Below are 16,333 nucleotides of genomic sequence, written 5' to 3' on the forward strand. Positions count from 1 at the left end.
TGCAGCCTTAGCTAAATGGTAAACAACAAACATGGCAGCACACCGGTAAGGTAAGACAACACGTTTACATGTCGTTTTCTATATGTTCTCTGACATTTATCCTAACGATATGAGGCGGTCTTTGTGGAGAAAAAGCTTGTTTAGTGGACTAACTTTGCACTTGAAAGGATGCCCGTTCACTTTTTTTTTTTTTTAACAGGTCTGACGCTACAGCTATATTTAGGCTAACGGCTGTATCGAGGCTAATGGCTAACATGCTAACTATTATTTCTATGTCACTAGTGACTTGAAACAAATTTAGGACGATAGGAGACGGGTTGAAATAAACCGAAATTTCCCTTTAATCGCTGTCGTGTTTTTTGTTCCCCAGCCTGAATCAGTTGTGAATGGCTGCCTAAATGCTGCCGGAATAACGTTAGCTTGTAGCGCATGTTGCTCCTTGTTTTTGTCTAGTTCCGCCTATTGGCCAACTGGGAAGAAGTCGTAACTGAGGTGACATGTTTGAAGTATTCCCACTGATGTAACCTACTGTCGTGTAGCAGATTCAATGTACCGTTGTTTCTTTCGTCCACCACTCTCTCTTGTCGTTGCTGTCATAATTCAAAGTGAAACCAAAGTGGCTCTAAACACCAGACCTGTAGGTTTTTGGAGGATCTTCTATTTCTGGTCTGGTAATGGTGTTACTAGCCATCTTGCAATGAGCTAGCTTTGCGTAGCGTGCCTCCCAGTGTGTCTTACTGGAGTAGACTGTTTTGTTTGTGGGTGGGAAGGACAGACAGTTGGCGGTTACTTCATGTGTGCTGCCTTGTTGGGCGCAGTGGAACTAAGACCATTCAATGCAACACAATTTAAGCTGTGTTTTTTATTTTCTTAATGTCATAGGATTTGTTCAGTGAACCTTTTGGTGTGTAATTCGTACCGAACCAAAGGCTTTGTGTTGAACGGTTCAATACAAAAACGTGTATTGTTACAGCCTGAGGAAAAGTTATGAGAAAGTTTTGAAATATTCATTGGTAAAAGTGTGTGGGAACCCTGTTTATTTGTGTGTTTTAATTTCTTCCTTGAAAATGCAAATGCAGTACGTAACATTTTAACCTAATCTGCTCAGAGCTGGACACAGACTGCATTTCAAGTAATGATTTTCTGTTTGTGAGTTTCGGGTCACACTTGAACCTGCAGAGCCCATCTGTCACTTTTGCAAATATTTGGACAAGCCAATAATCAGCTAGATTTATTTTCTCAATAGTTGATGCTCAAAGTTTGAACAGCATCTGAAGGGAGTTTTTTAAGTGAGAAGATAATAGTGCAAGTTCTCAGCTACTTGTTTTGGTCTCCTCATTTTACTTGCTAATCAGTTGATCTTCACAGAAGATGCAATTAAGCAAGTTAACAAAATCTGTTAAGTTTTACACATCCAGTCAGTGCTTTGCCCACCACTTAATTATGACGATAAATTACTTTCTTGATTATCATCCAGCTCCTCTGATTTACACTCGGGTTAGCTTTTAAAACAGAGAGAGGACATGAATAATGCAACATAAGTTATACAGGATATGAAAAAGTGTATTTCAATAGATAAACTCCTGAAATAACGTTTGCTTTCGCCAGGCTTTCTATTGTTGTGTGGTGTTTGAGGCACAGATATCTCAGTATGTTTATACGTTTGATTAGGGGCTTGTGGTTTGGCTTGCGACGAGTAGAGGCCAGCTGGAAAGCCGAGGTAATGGTGCTCCTAGAATATGGAGAAGCCATCAGAGGATGGCACGATCAGCCAACAGAACACAAACAAACTGCGGCTCCTCAAACAACAGACAACTCAGCTACTCCGCCCCCACTCTCATTATGAGCCGAGCCAGGCCTTTTGTTTCCATCAAAGCGTTTCTTGAGCGCTGTTATAAATGGACAGGAAAGAGGCCAGATGTGAAATATTGTGCCCTCAGTAGCTGCAAGTAGCTTAAAATAGATTTTCCTCACATACTATAGTATTGCTTTAATCTTGTAGCCATGGCAGTTTGAATTTATTTTCTTTGAAATCCAGTTTGTGCTTTTCAGTAGTTCATGACAAACACCAAGACGTCTAAAATTTAGCTCACCCCCTTCATTGTAGGTTGTTTATTTGATCTCAATCACACTGTGTTAATTCTTTATAACTCTCACCGTTAACCCTTTCTCCATCAATAATCCATTGGTCTCTTGACAGGGGGTTCCACAGACAAGACATGCAAGACGAGCCTGTCGGAGCAGCTGAAGGGATCTGCTGAAAGCGTGGAGGAAGAGCCACAACCAGTCCCTCCCCATCCTCCCTTAGTGGTTGACCACCAGCGACTTTCGGTAAGTATTTCTATAAACCACTTACTTCACCTATTAGTTATGTAGTGGTACATAACATTCCTTGTCTGAAGGCTGCTGTGGTTTGGGGGTCACGGGTCGGCATGTTTTCAGCACAATAGTGAAACTGAAGGAAGTGTAGGTGTGAATATTAAAAGGAATAAAAGCTGAATTTCATTTAGCTGCTTCAGATTCAGGGTCCTGGTCACAGTGTCATGGCTTACTGGGACAATTGGAGCCATCATTATTTTGACGTCTGTGCTTTTCCCACTAGGACAAGTGAATGCACAATAGAGCAGTTTAGAATAGTAATAGAATATTTTTTGCCAAATACCTCAGTATTCATATTGTGATGATATTGTCGGGTTGAACATTGGTGCCTTCACCTAATATCCATCAGTAATGTGAATATAATGACTAAGTGTGTAATGGCACATAATAGAGCAGCTACAACAGTCAGGTAAGTTCAAAATAATTCATCACTTAATTTTAATGCAGCCTTTAAAACCAGGAAAAGACAACACTTACGAAATTAGGTTATCCAACATCTAAGACGCTATCTAGTCTCAATTAAACAGTATCACACTCAAGGTTGTGCTGTTCTACTGAATATCAGCACGGCTGTGATTCGGTCACAGGCACAAGGCCGCAGGTTGAGCGCTAAAGATAATTGCTTTTGGAGCATGTGAACACACAGCATTTTTCTCAGGGTGAAAAGATGTGGCACGGAGCTGGGGAGCGCTTCATCCCAGCGCTTCGTAAAAAAAAGTGCTCCCAGTGCTAAAAGCACAACACTTACCAGCAACAGTCAGTGTCCGGCCGATCTGCTCCCACTAATGGGCTTTTCTGTCGCTGTTGTGGTAGTTTCAGACTGACGAATCATATAGCTTGAAATAGACAGTAGCTAGAGGAGCGACAATGACGACATCAGCACCTTTCTGAGAAGTTCACAAATTTTTTAACATCAAGTACTCAGAGTGGCGGCACAAGAAAAGCCTGAGCGCCTTGAAAAAGACGCTGGGTGCAGCGCTTGGTATCCGGTCGGGTATATAGCGCTGCGTATGCTCTCTCCTCATCCGGAACGATTGAAAAAGATGCCAGCACTCAGAAAAAAAAAATTGGACACAGGCCCTTATACAGCAGCTCTAGAAGTGCCATTTATCAGGTAACAGTAATAAGCAACAACAGATTATGTTCTTTAATTGAATCATTTATTTGGCTCTGCAGATACAAACAGTTCCACAACTGGAGGTTTACACGTTACCGCAGGCCAGTTACTTTGTGTATATAAGAGTCTGTTGACAGGTACTTTGGTGATGGGGGTTGTCGATGAGTTAACATCTTGAGCAGACAATACGCTGCATCATCGGGTAATGTCATGAACTAGGGCTCGACCAAACGTTAGTCGACCAAAAAGATCATTGGTCGGCAAGATTTCATTTCTCACTTTGATGCAGAAAAGAAACCATAAATCATGAAACTGTGGAGCTGCGCCTTGTCAAAATAAATCCAAACCTATATGACTGGACCATGTGGGACTTTAATTTGAAAGGACAGACACAGGAAGTGTCCTCGTCAGGTTAATTTCCAGGGCTGGTACCTGCGGTTATTCCACAGGCTAGTTAATAACATGTCGGGCAGGAAATCCAAAGTGTGGGATCATTTTGAGAAGGTGAAGGACGAACCCAAGGTGATATGTAAACTCATCTTCATTGGTCGACTACAAACATGACGTATCATCTGAAACATGGAAGTAGCTACATGCCCATTAGCCCACAGCGTCATTAACAGGCGGCTTGCTCAGTGTGTGACGTGCACTTGTAGATAAAATATAGGCCTATATTAATGAAGGTTCATTAGTACGGTTTTGTATTTCTCTGTAATGTAGCACAGTGTTAACAATGTTACTGATACTATTCTTTCTCACACCTTCAACTCAAACCACCAAAATATATCATTTAATCATTACATTAAAATCAGAAACATGTGGGCGACTAGTCCACTGATGGACGACTATTGGTTGACTAGGAAAATTCTTAGTTGGGAGCAGCCCTAATCAGAACATATCTGGAGGTTTGCAGTGAAGTGACAGAGTTGATTTCCTTCCCTTTGTCCTCTTCTGACGGCCATTCATAGTTCAACTAAAATGTTATTTGTGGAAATATGTTTATATTTGCGTTGCAAAGGTCGTTACAAAGACCCTTAATGTAGGCTAATTAATATCAAAGTAATTAATGGTTTAGAATGGTAAAGCAAAGTCATACATGCATAGTTAAAGTGCCAGCACTCATGGTACATCTGTTGTCCGCTTGGTTGGAACTAACTGTTGCATAAATTGTGATGTGATATATTTCTCACCCCAGTGTCAGAATTCACCAATTGCTCAGTGTGCCCTAAAAGTTATAAAAAGATTTACTGTGAAAATATTACTCATTGCATTGTAAGAAAAGCAGTAAGTGCCCACAGACTGGAGACTTTTACAAGAGAGCATCAATTTAGTGGAATGTTATTGTATATTTGAACATGAAATTCTTACCGGTTTTATTCAGTGTAAACCCTTTGCAAGACTGTAGCACTGTGAATAGAAGTTTGTTGCTCACAATGCATTCCTTACATCTGAAAATTCTCTTAAAAGAGTCTTATTTTTTGAGTGCACAGATTGATGATGGCAATTTACAGACACATTCCCTCTCAGATGGTGTTTGTTTTAGACGTAAAGATTTTCAGCCCGATTGTTGTTCATCTGTCCACTGTCGCGTCTGTTGTTTCTTTGTTGTGTTACAGCAGCATTTGTCAGAGAAACTCTCACAGCCACTCTAGTGCTAAAACATTATCTAACCCCCTCACAACACACCAAGACTTGAGCCTTTTAAAACCCCAGTGCGTGCCCCGTCACCATCTTGCTTGATTCTCCACGCTCATCATTCTAATTCAGACCATGAAGGATGTAACAGCTGGGGTGATTTGGCGTTGTGCACTGACTGTGGATTGGAGATTTAACAGGTACTGTGATCTGTATCAAAGCAATGATCTGCTAACAGGAAGAAGATCATTCTTAAGGGGGAAACGTGGTCACACAAAATGTCCACGGTCATTTGTTATGATCGTGATCACTTCATGTATTCAGTTATTTCAGCAGTTAGGAATCAGCGTTGATGTGTTAGAACATTGTGGCACGTACCAAAAATAATTAAACACATTAAATAATTAAGTGAAATGAATTATGTAGCAACAGACAATCTAGAAAACCCAGAAGTTACAGTGTAGCCAAATATTAATACATATTCAATTTCTTTTTTTAGATGTAAATTACTAAGGCTATAAAAAGGGGGTAAATATTCTACAGCAAAAATAAACATCTCCACATCCCACCAGTAAATCAGAAAAATGTTGAAATATAGACTTATTGGTTTCAGCAGAGCCAGCTGTGGCAAACTGTCACATTTTGCAACTAACTAATTAGACTGTGATTATGGAAAAGAGGAGCTATAATCTGAAAATGTTACCAATATGCTTTTGTTTTTGTCTTATTTAAGTTCATGTGGGTTCGTGTTTAAATGTTGGCGGTGTGGGTGAAGAGTTTTTTAAGTGTTTTCTCCTCCCATCTGTAAAAGAGACAGCTGTTGTTTATTTCTATACTCTAGATTGGTCACTTACTGCTTCCTGTGGATTGTTGAATCTTGTTTTGTGTATAGACGAGAAAGGTACTTATATATACTTACATAGTCAGTGTATTGCATACAGCAGATGTCGATCGCTGTGACCCATTTTTGAGAAGCAGGCAGGAGTACCAAAAATCAGCTAAAGTGTACACTTTATTCAGAATATCTTCACTACTTTACCTTGCAATCAGACACAGATTTCCAACAGGAAAGTGAAGTCATTATATTGCTTCCTAAAAGCCAGACTCCATTGAGAAAATCAGTAATTTACCATCGCTTTACACAGTAGCAGCTGGTGAAATGCTGCCTCATTTAGTCAGTGTTGTTTCTGTTGTTGTTTGACTTTGGCACTTTGAAGCGTTAGTTGTGATTCCCCAAAGTTGCACGATAGCACAAGAAATCTAACTGATTGAGGTGGCAGTAGACCAGCAACTCATGTGTTCAGTAAGCTAAAATTACTGCTTTTGTCAATGAAGTCTTGCGGCTTTGACAAGAGCGTAGATGGGCAACTGAAGCTATTAACGACTTTCTGCTTGAGAGCCTGTCTGACTGGAAGATAACGAGGTGAAAATATTCTCAATACAGCGAACACTTACACTGATATTGATCTGGCTACACTATCGCCACATCCACCCTCCTGCACTCTAGAGATGCACCGATCCAGCTTTTTCAGTTTCGATACTGATTCTGATGCTGTGGCTTTGAATATCAGCCGATAACCGATACCGATCCGATACCATGGTTGACCTAAAAAGCTATATACCATTACATGTAGAACAGAAAAGACTAGAGGCATCGGGCATTGGTGACTACACAGTTCTTTCCTAAGATAAAATGAAACAAGATGTTCTCCCATCGATCGGCCAGCGATCGCTATTGGCCAACATTTGTGCTAAATAGTTCGAAGGCCAATCAGAGAAGCCGATCAGATGACTTAAAACACACAAGACAATTTATCTACACGCCACTGAAATAGCCTTACTTGTCTGGCAGTTCTGACAAACTGTAGCCCCTTTTACACTGCCAGATTTTCCGCGAATGTTGGGCCGTTTTGCAGGCACGCTGCGAGCGTTTGGACACACAGAGCCGGATTGGCGAGTTGATCCGTGGTGCCCAATTTTCCGCCTCGTAGGGTAGTCATATTGGCGGAACCCTTTCAGTTTACAAAGACCAAGGCGGCCTTCCACAACGGGAGGGGCTGTTGATGACTTGTGGGAGGAGCTGTTGATGACGTCGCACGTGCGACCCACCGGCGGTGGATAAACAGGAAACACTTGATAGCAGGAATTAGCAAGCATCTAGTAGCAAGAGGGAAACGCAAACCTGACAGACTCTGTAAAGATGAGCAACTGGGGAGACAAGGAATTGCGCACCCTCCTTGCCATTAACCGTCAGATGACGGGGACGGTGAAGGATGGGCCGACTTGCGAGGGAATCGCCGAAGGACTGACCAGCCGCGGCTTCCCTCCTACGTCACTGTTTACGTCACACGCTGAGCTACACGTTTTGTTACTTGGTCACGCCCCCCATTGCCCTGAAAGAGTCACATTTGCACAATTCCTATCTAAAAAGGGCTTGTAGCTCACAGTGAACGTCCACTCTCACATTTATGGTTCACTGCTAACCTGCTGTCCAGCCCACCTGCCTGTCCCGAGTGCAAACACACCATCTATCACCTCGCTAGCCACACACACACACACCGCACTGAACACATCTGAAGAGGCTGCAGTGTTTACATTTAGCTTGTTTTGTCCTTTATTTTGACTGACGTGTCATCAGTGTGGTGTTAGAAATGCCACTGATGATCATGCTCAGCTCAGGCCTGCTCCCTATGTTATCCATAGTGAGCCAGCAGAGGTAGCTAGACCCGTTTTCCTATTTCATGCTGGCAAATCCTGTCACATACTCATCTCTGAACCTTCTGCATCGGCATTAATTTATCCCTTTGTCCTCCGTTCTTTCTATAGCTTCTAAGTATAGAAAAGGTTAAATAGAACTAGTGTCTGGATAATTAGAAATCCACCATTATTTGAACAGCGCCTAGATGGCTGCACATACATTGGACTTTTTTTTTTTTTTTTTGTGTGGAATGGCACTTGAGGTGTGAAGGATGTGGAAACTCAATCATGGGTGACCAGCCTTAAGCTTCCTCCAGATCCATAGGTCTGTTCTGGAGCTGATGCTGTCACGCTGCCCTTCTCAGATGGATAACTTCAGAGGCTTATCCCTCCTCTCCATTCACCCTATGGTCATGCCACTGTCTCTCTCCCCCCTTTTCATCTCTAAACCATCAATTTTGTATCCCTGCTATCTGAACAGGGAGGGAGCCAATTACAGTGGCAGACCATTTTCACATCTCTCAATCAACAGGTGCTGTCCCAGTGACATCTGAAGGAAATAAGGTTATGACTCAAACATGAGCCTCTCTCTGCCTCACTAGATCCGCCAACTTGTCCCAGGATGTGTTTGAGTAACACCGAGCATATGAAGCAGCTCTGTTCTTTTTTTTTTTGTGCACAGTCACGCTAGGGTCCCACCTAATACCCCAAGTGTAAATTGGAGCCTCGGCTCAGTGGGCTCCCCTGACAGCACTTCTCACTGATCGGGCGTGGGGGTGCTTGGTTTTAGGGCGCTCTGTGTAGTGTAATTGATGTAAAAAGAAGTGTTCTTCTGACATGTGCTTACTTCTTTCCTCCATGCTCCAAAGTGACATCCAGCTATCAAGCCATTATCTAGTAGCTTTTACCCGTGTCCCATGGGGATGATGGGGATGGCGGGGTGTGCGCGTTTTGTCTTGCCGAACCTGACTCCATCTTTCAAACTGATTGACAGGCTTTTTAGTTGGCCTGATCTCGGTGCCTCAACTGGCTGCCCCTATGAACAGCCACACACAGCACTAATCTGGAGGTTTATTTGTTGGTGGGGGGGAAGAAGGGAGCTATCTTAAAGAAACAGATCGTGAAAAGAGGGGACTGTGAATAATTGCTTTTTCATCCCCGGCTTACGGAACAAATTGAATATCCGGTGCGCAGGATGAGAGTCACCATTTAAGCAGATATTTGCTGGCAGGGTTGGAGACTGGCATGGTGCCTGATGTGTATTAGGGCCCGCAGTGACTGTTGCACTGTTCCTTCTCTCTTCCTTCAGTCGCATTCATTGATTGCAGAGGGCTGATTATTTCTGACTTTTAACTTGATGGAAGAGGCTCTGAAATCTCCCTGGAATTAAATACCATCAGAGTGTTATGAGTTTGTTCACACGCCCTACACTCAAAGCCTGTAGGACACAGATTATTATTATTATTAGTATTATTTCAGTATCCCGCCTTTCAGAGCCGTGGTGCAGTTATTTGCTCTGATTCACTTAGTAAAATCAAGTTCTGTTATTGCCAGTTTCGCTGAAATGATGCTTGATGCTGTCTGGATCAAAATGAATTCCTCAGCATGAATAAATAGGTCCTGAGGCTCGCTTCTCTAACTACTCCAAAATGTCTCTTATTGTCAGCTGTTTTCTTTCATCAATAATCAGACACTTGTCCACAGATGGACTGGAAGAAGTGGTGCTGATGATTGCAGATGAGAATTCAGTAACAAGGAATCCAATCTGGCCCGGCAATTTTTCCTCCATCTCACCAAGAACACACAGATTATCGTCTGCTCTGCTGTTTTCTTTAGCAGCTGCCTAGAAAGAGCTAGTGTTTCTAGTTGCTGGCACAGTATGGAGTCTTTTGGCTTGATGTGTAGCTATTACAGCATGTCAGGATTTCCTGTTTTAGAGAAGCCTGTCAACAGAAATGGGCCCCATTTCAGTTTGTCATCTTCCTTCATTTTTAGCACTAATAACAGCGGGGGGTGGGGGGGCTCTGGCGAAGTAGCCATGCCACATGTCTGTTCAAAAGAGAACAGTTTAATAGTAGTGCTGGACCAGCGTTTGATTGTCAATAAAAATAGATAGCGTCTGAAGTGGTTCTTTTATTTTCATTCATTCCCACTGATGGCCTTGACAATGTGGCTATTTGCATGTAATTGTGCCTCCAAAGCTGTGCCTCTTGGCCATGCGTGTACGGGCCAGCAGTGTCAATAGCTCACACAACATAAACATACCAGTCTCTTGTATTCTCTACATATTCCGCTGCAGTTTGCTCCCTTGCCAAGTCTGTCGGGTGATTTATTATGGCCCTATGCCCTCATGCATCACACTCAACCCCTGGTTTATATAAACTAGAGGTTCATATTGTGTGGGATTTTGCACTCATCATTAGTTATACAATACATGAAGAGGATTTTTTTATACTTGCCTTGGTAAGTACAATAATAGCCATCAGTATTGGTCTTCCACTGGGAGCAAAAACACTGTGTAAAAAAACTGTGGATGCAATACTGGAAATATTATCCAACAAACATTTCTCCCTGGCCAGTTAGTCTCTTACATTTGCTTTTAATAACCACAAGCTGATCATGAATATAAACTCACCTGGCTGCCTAAAGGGACAATTAACCCCAAAATCAAAAACACATGCTTTTCCCTCCTCACTGTAGTGCTATTTATCAGTCTAACTTGTTTTGGTGTGAGTTGCCCAGTGTTGGAGATAGAGAGATGTCTGTCTTCTCTCCAGTATAAAGAAATCGCACTCTCCAAAACATTTAAAAAACTGTACAGCGATGTCTCTCTCCAGAAATCGTGACCCAGTTACTCAAGATAATGTTGGCCTTGTTGTGAGCAGTTTCATGTAGGAACTATTTTCTTTCTACCAAACTACTGCTAATCATATCACCATGCAGAAGGAAGCAGCTGGGTGAGCTAATAGCCCTCTTTAGATAGGAATTGTGCAGATTTGCAGGAAAGCCCAATCAGTCTTTTTCAGCATTGGCAGTACAAAAACAAAATCAGGGAGTGTGGTAAAATGCCGCCTACCTACTTTTGTTTATACAGAATGTGCCTTTTTCGGGGCAGTGGGGGGCGTGAGCAAGTAACAGAACATATAGCTCAGTGTGTGATGTAAACAGTGACGTGGGAGGGAAGCTGCGTTCTTCACCGCTCTCGTCATTTGACGGTTAATGGCCTCTTCGTTTGCGAGGGCAAGGAGGGCGTGCAATTCTTTGTCTCCCCAGTTGCTCATCTTTACAGTGTCTGTCAGGTTTGCGTTTCCTTCTTGCTACTAGCTGCTCACTAATACCTGCTATCAGCTGTGTCCTGTTTATCAACCGCCAGTGGCTCGCATGTGCGGCGTCATCAACAGCTCCTCCCACAAGTCATCAACAGCCCCTTAAATGTCGTCGCTCGATGTGTGTGGACGGGTGAAGCCCTGCTCTCTGAGAATCTAGAGCTACAGTTAATGACAGCAAAACAGGGTGAAGACACCCTCACAAATGCACATCATTGATTTCTGAATAAATGGATATTTGAAATTGTTTTTAGCTGTAAATAAAGGAATTTTTGGGGGGCCTTGCAGCTTGTATAGTAAGGTGTCAACTAGAGGGAGATTACCAGGGAGCTGAAAGTTCGTGGTAAATGACCATTGTTAGTAAGAACCTGCTTGCTCTTGGTTATATTGTATGTCAGATGACAAATAATTCTAATTCTGGCAACCCAAAGGGTTTTAGTTCACCATCATGGAAGAGTGTGTAAAGCTGCCAATATTTGAACGTAAGAACCTGCAATAAGAGTATTTTGGGGTACTTTTATAGTACTTTTCTATGAAAAATGACGATTAGTTGACTACTAAAATAGTCACCGATTATTTTGATAGTCATTTAGTCATCGATTAGTCGACTAATCGTTGCAGCCCTAATTTGCACTGTCCCTTCTTAAAATAAAGTCAACTAATTCCCAGTAAATATCACAATATATAACCAGTGTTTTCTGATTTAAAAGTACAAATGTAGGAAGATAGAAAGTAGCCTGCTCATCTTTATTTACATGATGTAACAGAGGTGCATATATAAGGGATTCGGTGTGGACAGACTGCATCAGATGTGACACGTTAGACATCAGGACACATAAAAAAACATACATTCAAATAGTAATGTTGATTAGTAATGATTTCTTTACTCTTTAATTCACATTCAACCCCCAGAGATCATTCCAACAGCCCAAGTGTAGTTCAGTAGAAAGAAAATAGTTCCTTTATGAGACTGTTTTCAAAAAGGTCTGTGGATTTTCTTGAGTAACCGGGTCAGGATTTCTGAGAAGCGACATTCCTGTTGAGTTTTTCAAATATATTATATTTGCTGCCTTGAACACCACAAGCTGAGTGTCATCTAGTCTAGACATCCCCACAGCTGATACCTTAAACACTCGACAACTCACACCAAAACTATCTAGACTGATGAATAGCACTACATGTAGGAGGAAAAAAAAACCCCACTTGATTTCGGGTTGAACTGTCCCTTTAAAATGCCTTGATGACAGAAATGTACTGCAGAGATTCAACCAGCGGTGCTTATTTAAAGGTATCCGGTTTTTCCAGGCTGTACATGTTTGTATATTCTGAAAACATATTCTCATAATGCATAACTGACAGTCTGAAATGCTCAGCGCTCGGTCAGCACATTTCTCTGTTCTACACTCTTCCCAGTACACACACAAACACACACACTGTTTGCACTTCACATGTAAAGGACATTGCATCGATTAACCTTTATTTCCCTTGAGGTTTATCCTAACTTTACCCATAGCTGATCGATAGCTAGTCCTTCCCATCACCATGACCTTATAGGAACTTTTTTGCTTCTGGTTTTGGGTTCGGTGCATTTATTTTAAAAACATCAGGTAATTTTGAGTATGTGGAGGTGTGTTTGGGGTTATTTGTGTAAAGTCAGTGCTGAAAGTTTCTTCTCCTTTTATTACCTGGTGATATTGGACCTCAGCTGTCTTGCATCTCTAAAATATTAAAATTTTCTGTAGCTTGCATCTTATGTTTCTCACATTTATCTGTTATTGAATTGAGTCTTTTATACTTTAAATTTTTTTTGCCCAAAACCTTGTCACTGAAAATGGAGGAGTGAAGGTTGTTTCATGATTTTTTTACATTTCTCATTATTCTTACCTTGACCTTGAGTGGCAAATAGTAGGAAATAGTTGGAGATTCATAACTATAATTACGCTCTGTTTGGATAGTGTGGCGCAATCTGACAGTGATGCATTTTATTCTCTTGCATTTTGAGTTATTAATAGCAACAGTAAGCATGATTTTTATAGCACTCTTATCAACGCGACAATATTGTCACGAGACGTTAAAAGCAGATAAATGAAGCAAACTAAAAACAATGAGATAACAATTAAAACAGAACATCACTTTGCATACTAAAAACAATTTAATAGTCAAGTAGCAGAGCGGTAGAACAAGGTGTTAAAGCAGATATATAAATATGCATGCAGCAAGTGCAAAGTGCACACAAGGGAAAATATTCAGAATACATACAAACATTATGCATGCGCTAACACAAAGAGCCTGCAGCAACCAGTCACCACCCAGATCAACCCTTGAGATGATCCAGTCAGAGCTCATCCTGGTTAGTTTAAACCTTGTCCAGGAGACAGGCCCTGAATCTCTGAGCTCTGCATTGATTTAATACAACTCTTATCGATCCTCGCCCTGAAGTGAACATGGTAACCGTTTTATTTCTTAGTTATTTATTTATGTCGTACTTTTTGTTTTATGTGGTCTGAGCGGGTCTCTGTTGAAGATGTGCTGTTACTGGCAAATGTTGCTATTTTTATAATGTGAATATCCGAGTCATTAATTAAGACTCTGCCTTTACACATAGGGATATTTATGAAGAACAAATATTTTCCTCCACGTTTTGGCCTCTTGTCCTCACAGATGGAGTTTTCGGTGTCTGAAATGTAGATTTTTTTAAAGGATCACATTTTTCAAAAACCCTGGATATTGTTTATCTGTGTGGACATTTGAAACAGAGTTTGTGAGAAATGATGATGTAATTTCCTTCATTTGCACATGCCATACACTGTATACATCAGGGGTGTCAATCATACGGCCAGTGGACCAGAACCGGCCCGCCAAAGGGTCTAATCTGGCCCACTAGATGGCTAGGCTAAGATGTGCAACATTTCAGAGCAAGTTTAACAGCTTGTAGCTGCTTCATGTAAAATACTGCTTCAGAGGCTTCTCCCCCTGACCAGAATACAACCAGCAGCTTTAGTAAGAAAAGAATATGCATCAAAATTCTGTCTTAAGAAAATATAGGTGGAACCCTGTTGCTAAAAAATGGACATGTATAGATAAATGCACATGTACTCACAGAGAGGCAGAGTGACTGAATGTGGGAAAGCTGAGACATATCATTAAAATTGCAGTTATTTTTCTTAAGACATCTCAGGTTGTTCATGTGTTTTACAAGGATGAACATTTTTAGAATGTATGTGTACTTACTTACATGAAAAGATAGGGAAACAATTGGAGCTGTTGTTATTTAAAGGTTATTTTGTGATGGTTTCATCGGTCCGGCCCACTTGAGATGATGTTGGGCTCACTATACACAATGGATGTAGCTACTGTGACATCACCCATTGGTTTGTGAACTGTCGTTTTGAAGCCTCGAGTTTGGCATTTTTCCATTGTCATTTTGGTTTTCTGGGGCCAGAAGTGACCATATTTGGACAAGATGCTGCCGCTGTGAAAGAGTTAGGGGTGGATTTAACTTATCGACTATGGTGAGGCCTTACAGGCAGCCTGTCACTCAAGCAGCACCGCCTTAAAATATGCAAACGGATGAGTAATAAAAAACCCCCAGTACAGTCGTCATGAATGTTGAAATTAGCAATAGAGAGCTGTAAAGTTGGACATTTTAATATGGGGGTCTGTCAGGATTGACTCTGTTTTGCAGCCAGCCTCAAGTAGCCATTTAAAGAACTGCAGTTTTTGGCATTTCGGCATTGGCTTGGAGCATGCCCATTGTTGCTTTGTGTAATGAGCATGCTCTAGAAACGACAACATCAGTGTTGACTACCAGTTTCAAGGTTAACGTCGGCCAGCATCCGGCAGATGAAAATATCAATGGCAAAAATGTCCGGTGGAAAAAGGCCATATAAATAAAGCAATTTATAGCATATTTAACGGCCTCAGATTCTGTGACATATGAGGTAGACCTCTTCATGGTCTTCCTCTTAGCGTGCTTGGTGTAAGTGTATAATTCTGGCATGGGAAACCAGACAGTTGATAGCAGGCTTGGTGATTTCCTGGAAGTTATTACAGAGGTTGTTACGGTGACGCATGGCGCCTCCTATACTGAGTGATTTTTTTCTCCTTTGCCTCTGCCACGCTTACTCTCTGATTAGTCACTTTATTTTTTCAAAAGACCACTTCTTCATTTAGGCTGTCTCATTTTCAGATTATACCTCTGACAGGCTTGCAGTGCGGAGTGGATGTTAGTGTTTGTGTATTATCAGTCTTGAAATGTAGGCTGTTACATGGCCACTTTAAGTGTGTCTGCTAGTGTTCACTATGGCCAGAATTCTAGGAAAAACGGAAGTCTAGCGTGAAGTCGGACCACGTTTTTTTAGGACAGCTTGGTCTAATGACTACATTACATCTCATCCACCACTTCACTCAGTCAATTACATGACACTTGAAAGAACCGAAATATTGCCTTAATCCAACTATAAGTGGACAACTGAAGTGCATGTAAACGTGTTACTCCGACTAATATCGGAGTTCTCCAACTCCGATTAAGACACCCAGATAATGCGATTGGAATTCGATTTTCTCCGGCATGTATACGCCGTAATCGGAGTTAAACTAGACAATGCATGTGCGCATGCTCCACACCCCCCGCGCTGGCGTATGACCCCGGAACAGACAAGACATGCTATTGTTGTAGCCCTCCAACAGCATACGGCGTTCTTGTCTGCCTCTCGAAATCACCATGACCACGAGGGATAGCGTGCACCTTATCTGCACAATCAGTAACGCGTACATTACGTACGAGATGAACAAAGCTGTACGATTATCCATCTTGCTGTTGTTCGAAAATGCCGGTCTGCCGCCTGACTCCAGTTGTTTATTATTAAGTGATATAATAGGTCAACCGGAAAGGGGGCCGTATTAACTCGCTGAAACGACGCATATCGCCACCTAGTGTTGAGGAGGAGGACACATTCCCATCAGTAATTCGATTTTCTCAGTTGCATGTAAACTGGGACAAGGACAGAAGTCCAATTAGACGCCAAAATCGAATTTTGAGCATAGCTCAAATAAGCTGTGCATGTAAATGTACTGACTGATGAACAAAGGCATCTGCTGTGCCTATTGTTATCTGGTCCACCTCGGTGTCTACAGTTTAAAGTCTGTCACACAGTTTTGGATTATTCTTCTCTAGTAT

The 16,333-nt window shown here is 41.7% G+C and overlaps 1 protein-coding gene across 2 annotated transcripts in view; it reads left to right on the plus strand.

Moving 5' to 3' along the window:
- atad2b (ATPase family AAA domain containing 2B) overlaps window positions 1-16,333 on the plus strand; it is a 135,894-nt gene that overhangs the window by 86,844 nt on the left and 32,717 nt on the right. For both annotated transcript variants that reach the window (XM_050058661.1, XM_050058662.1), the window contains exon 26: window positions 2,201-2,331. In XM_050058661.1, coding sequence (XP_049914618.1) covers window positions 2,201-2,331 — 131 coding nt within the window. The remainder of the gene's footprint in view (window positions 1-2,200; window positions 2,332-16,333) is intronic.

Source organism: Epinephelus moara, chromosome 12 (genome assembly GCF_006386435.1).
Source record: "Epinephelus moara isolate mb chromosome 12, YSFRI_EMoa_1.0, whole genome shotgun sequence".
NCBI classification, from domain to species: Eukaryota; Metazoa; Chordata; class Actinopteri; order Perciformes; family Serranidae; genus Epinephelus; species Epinephelus moara.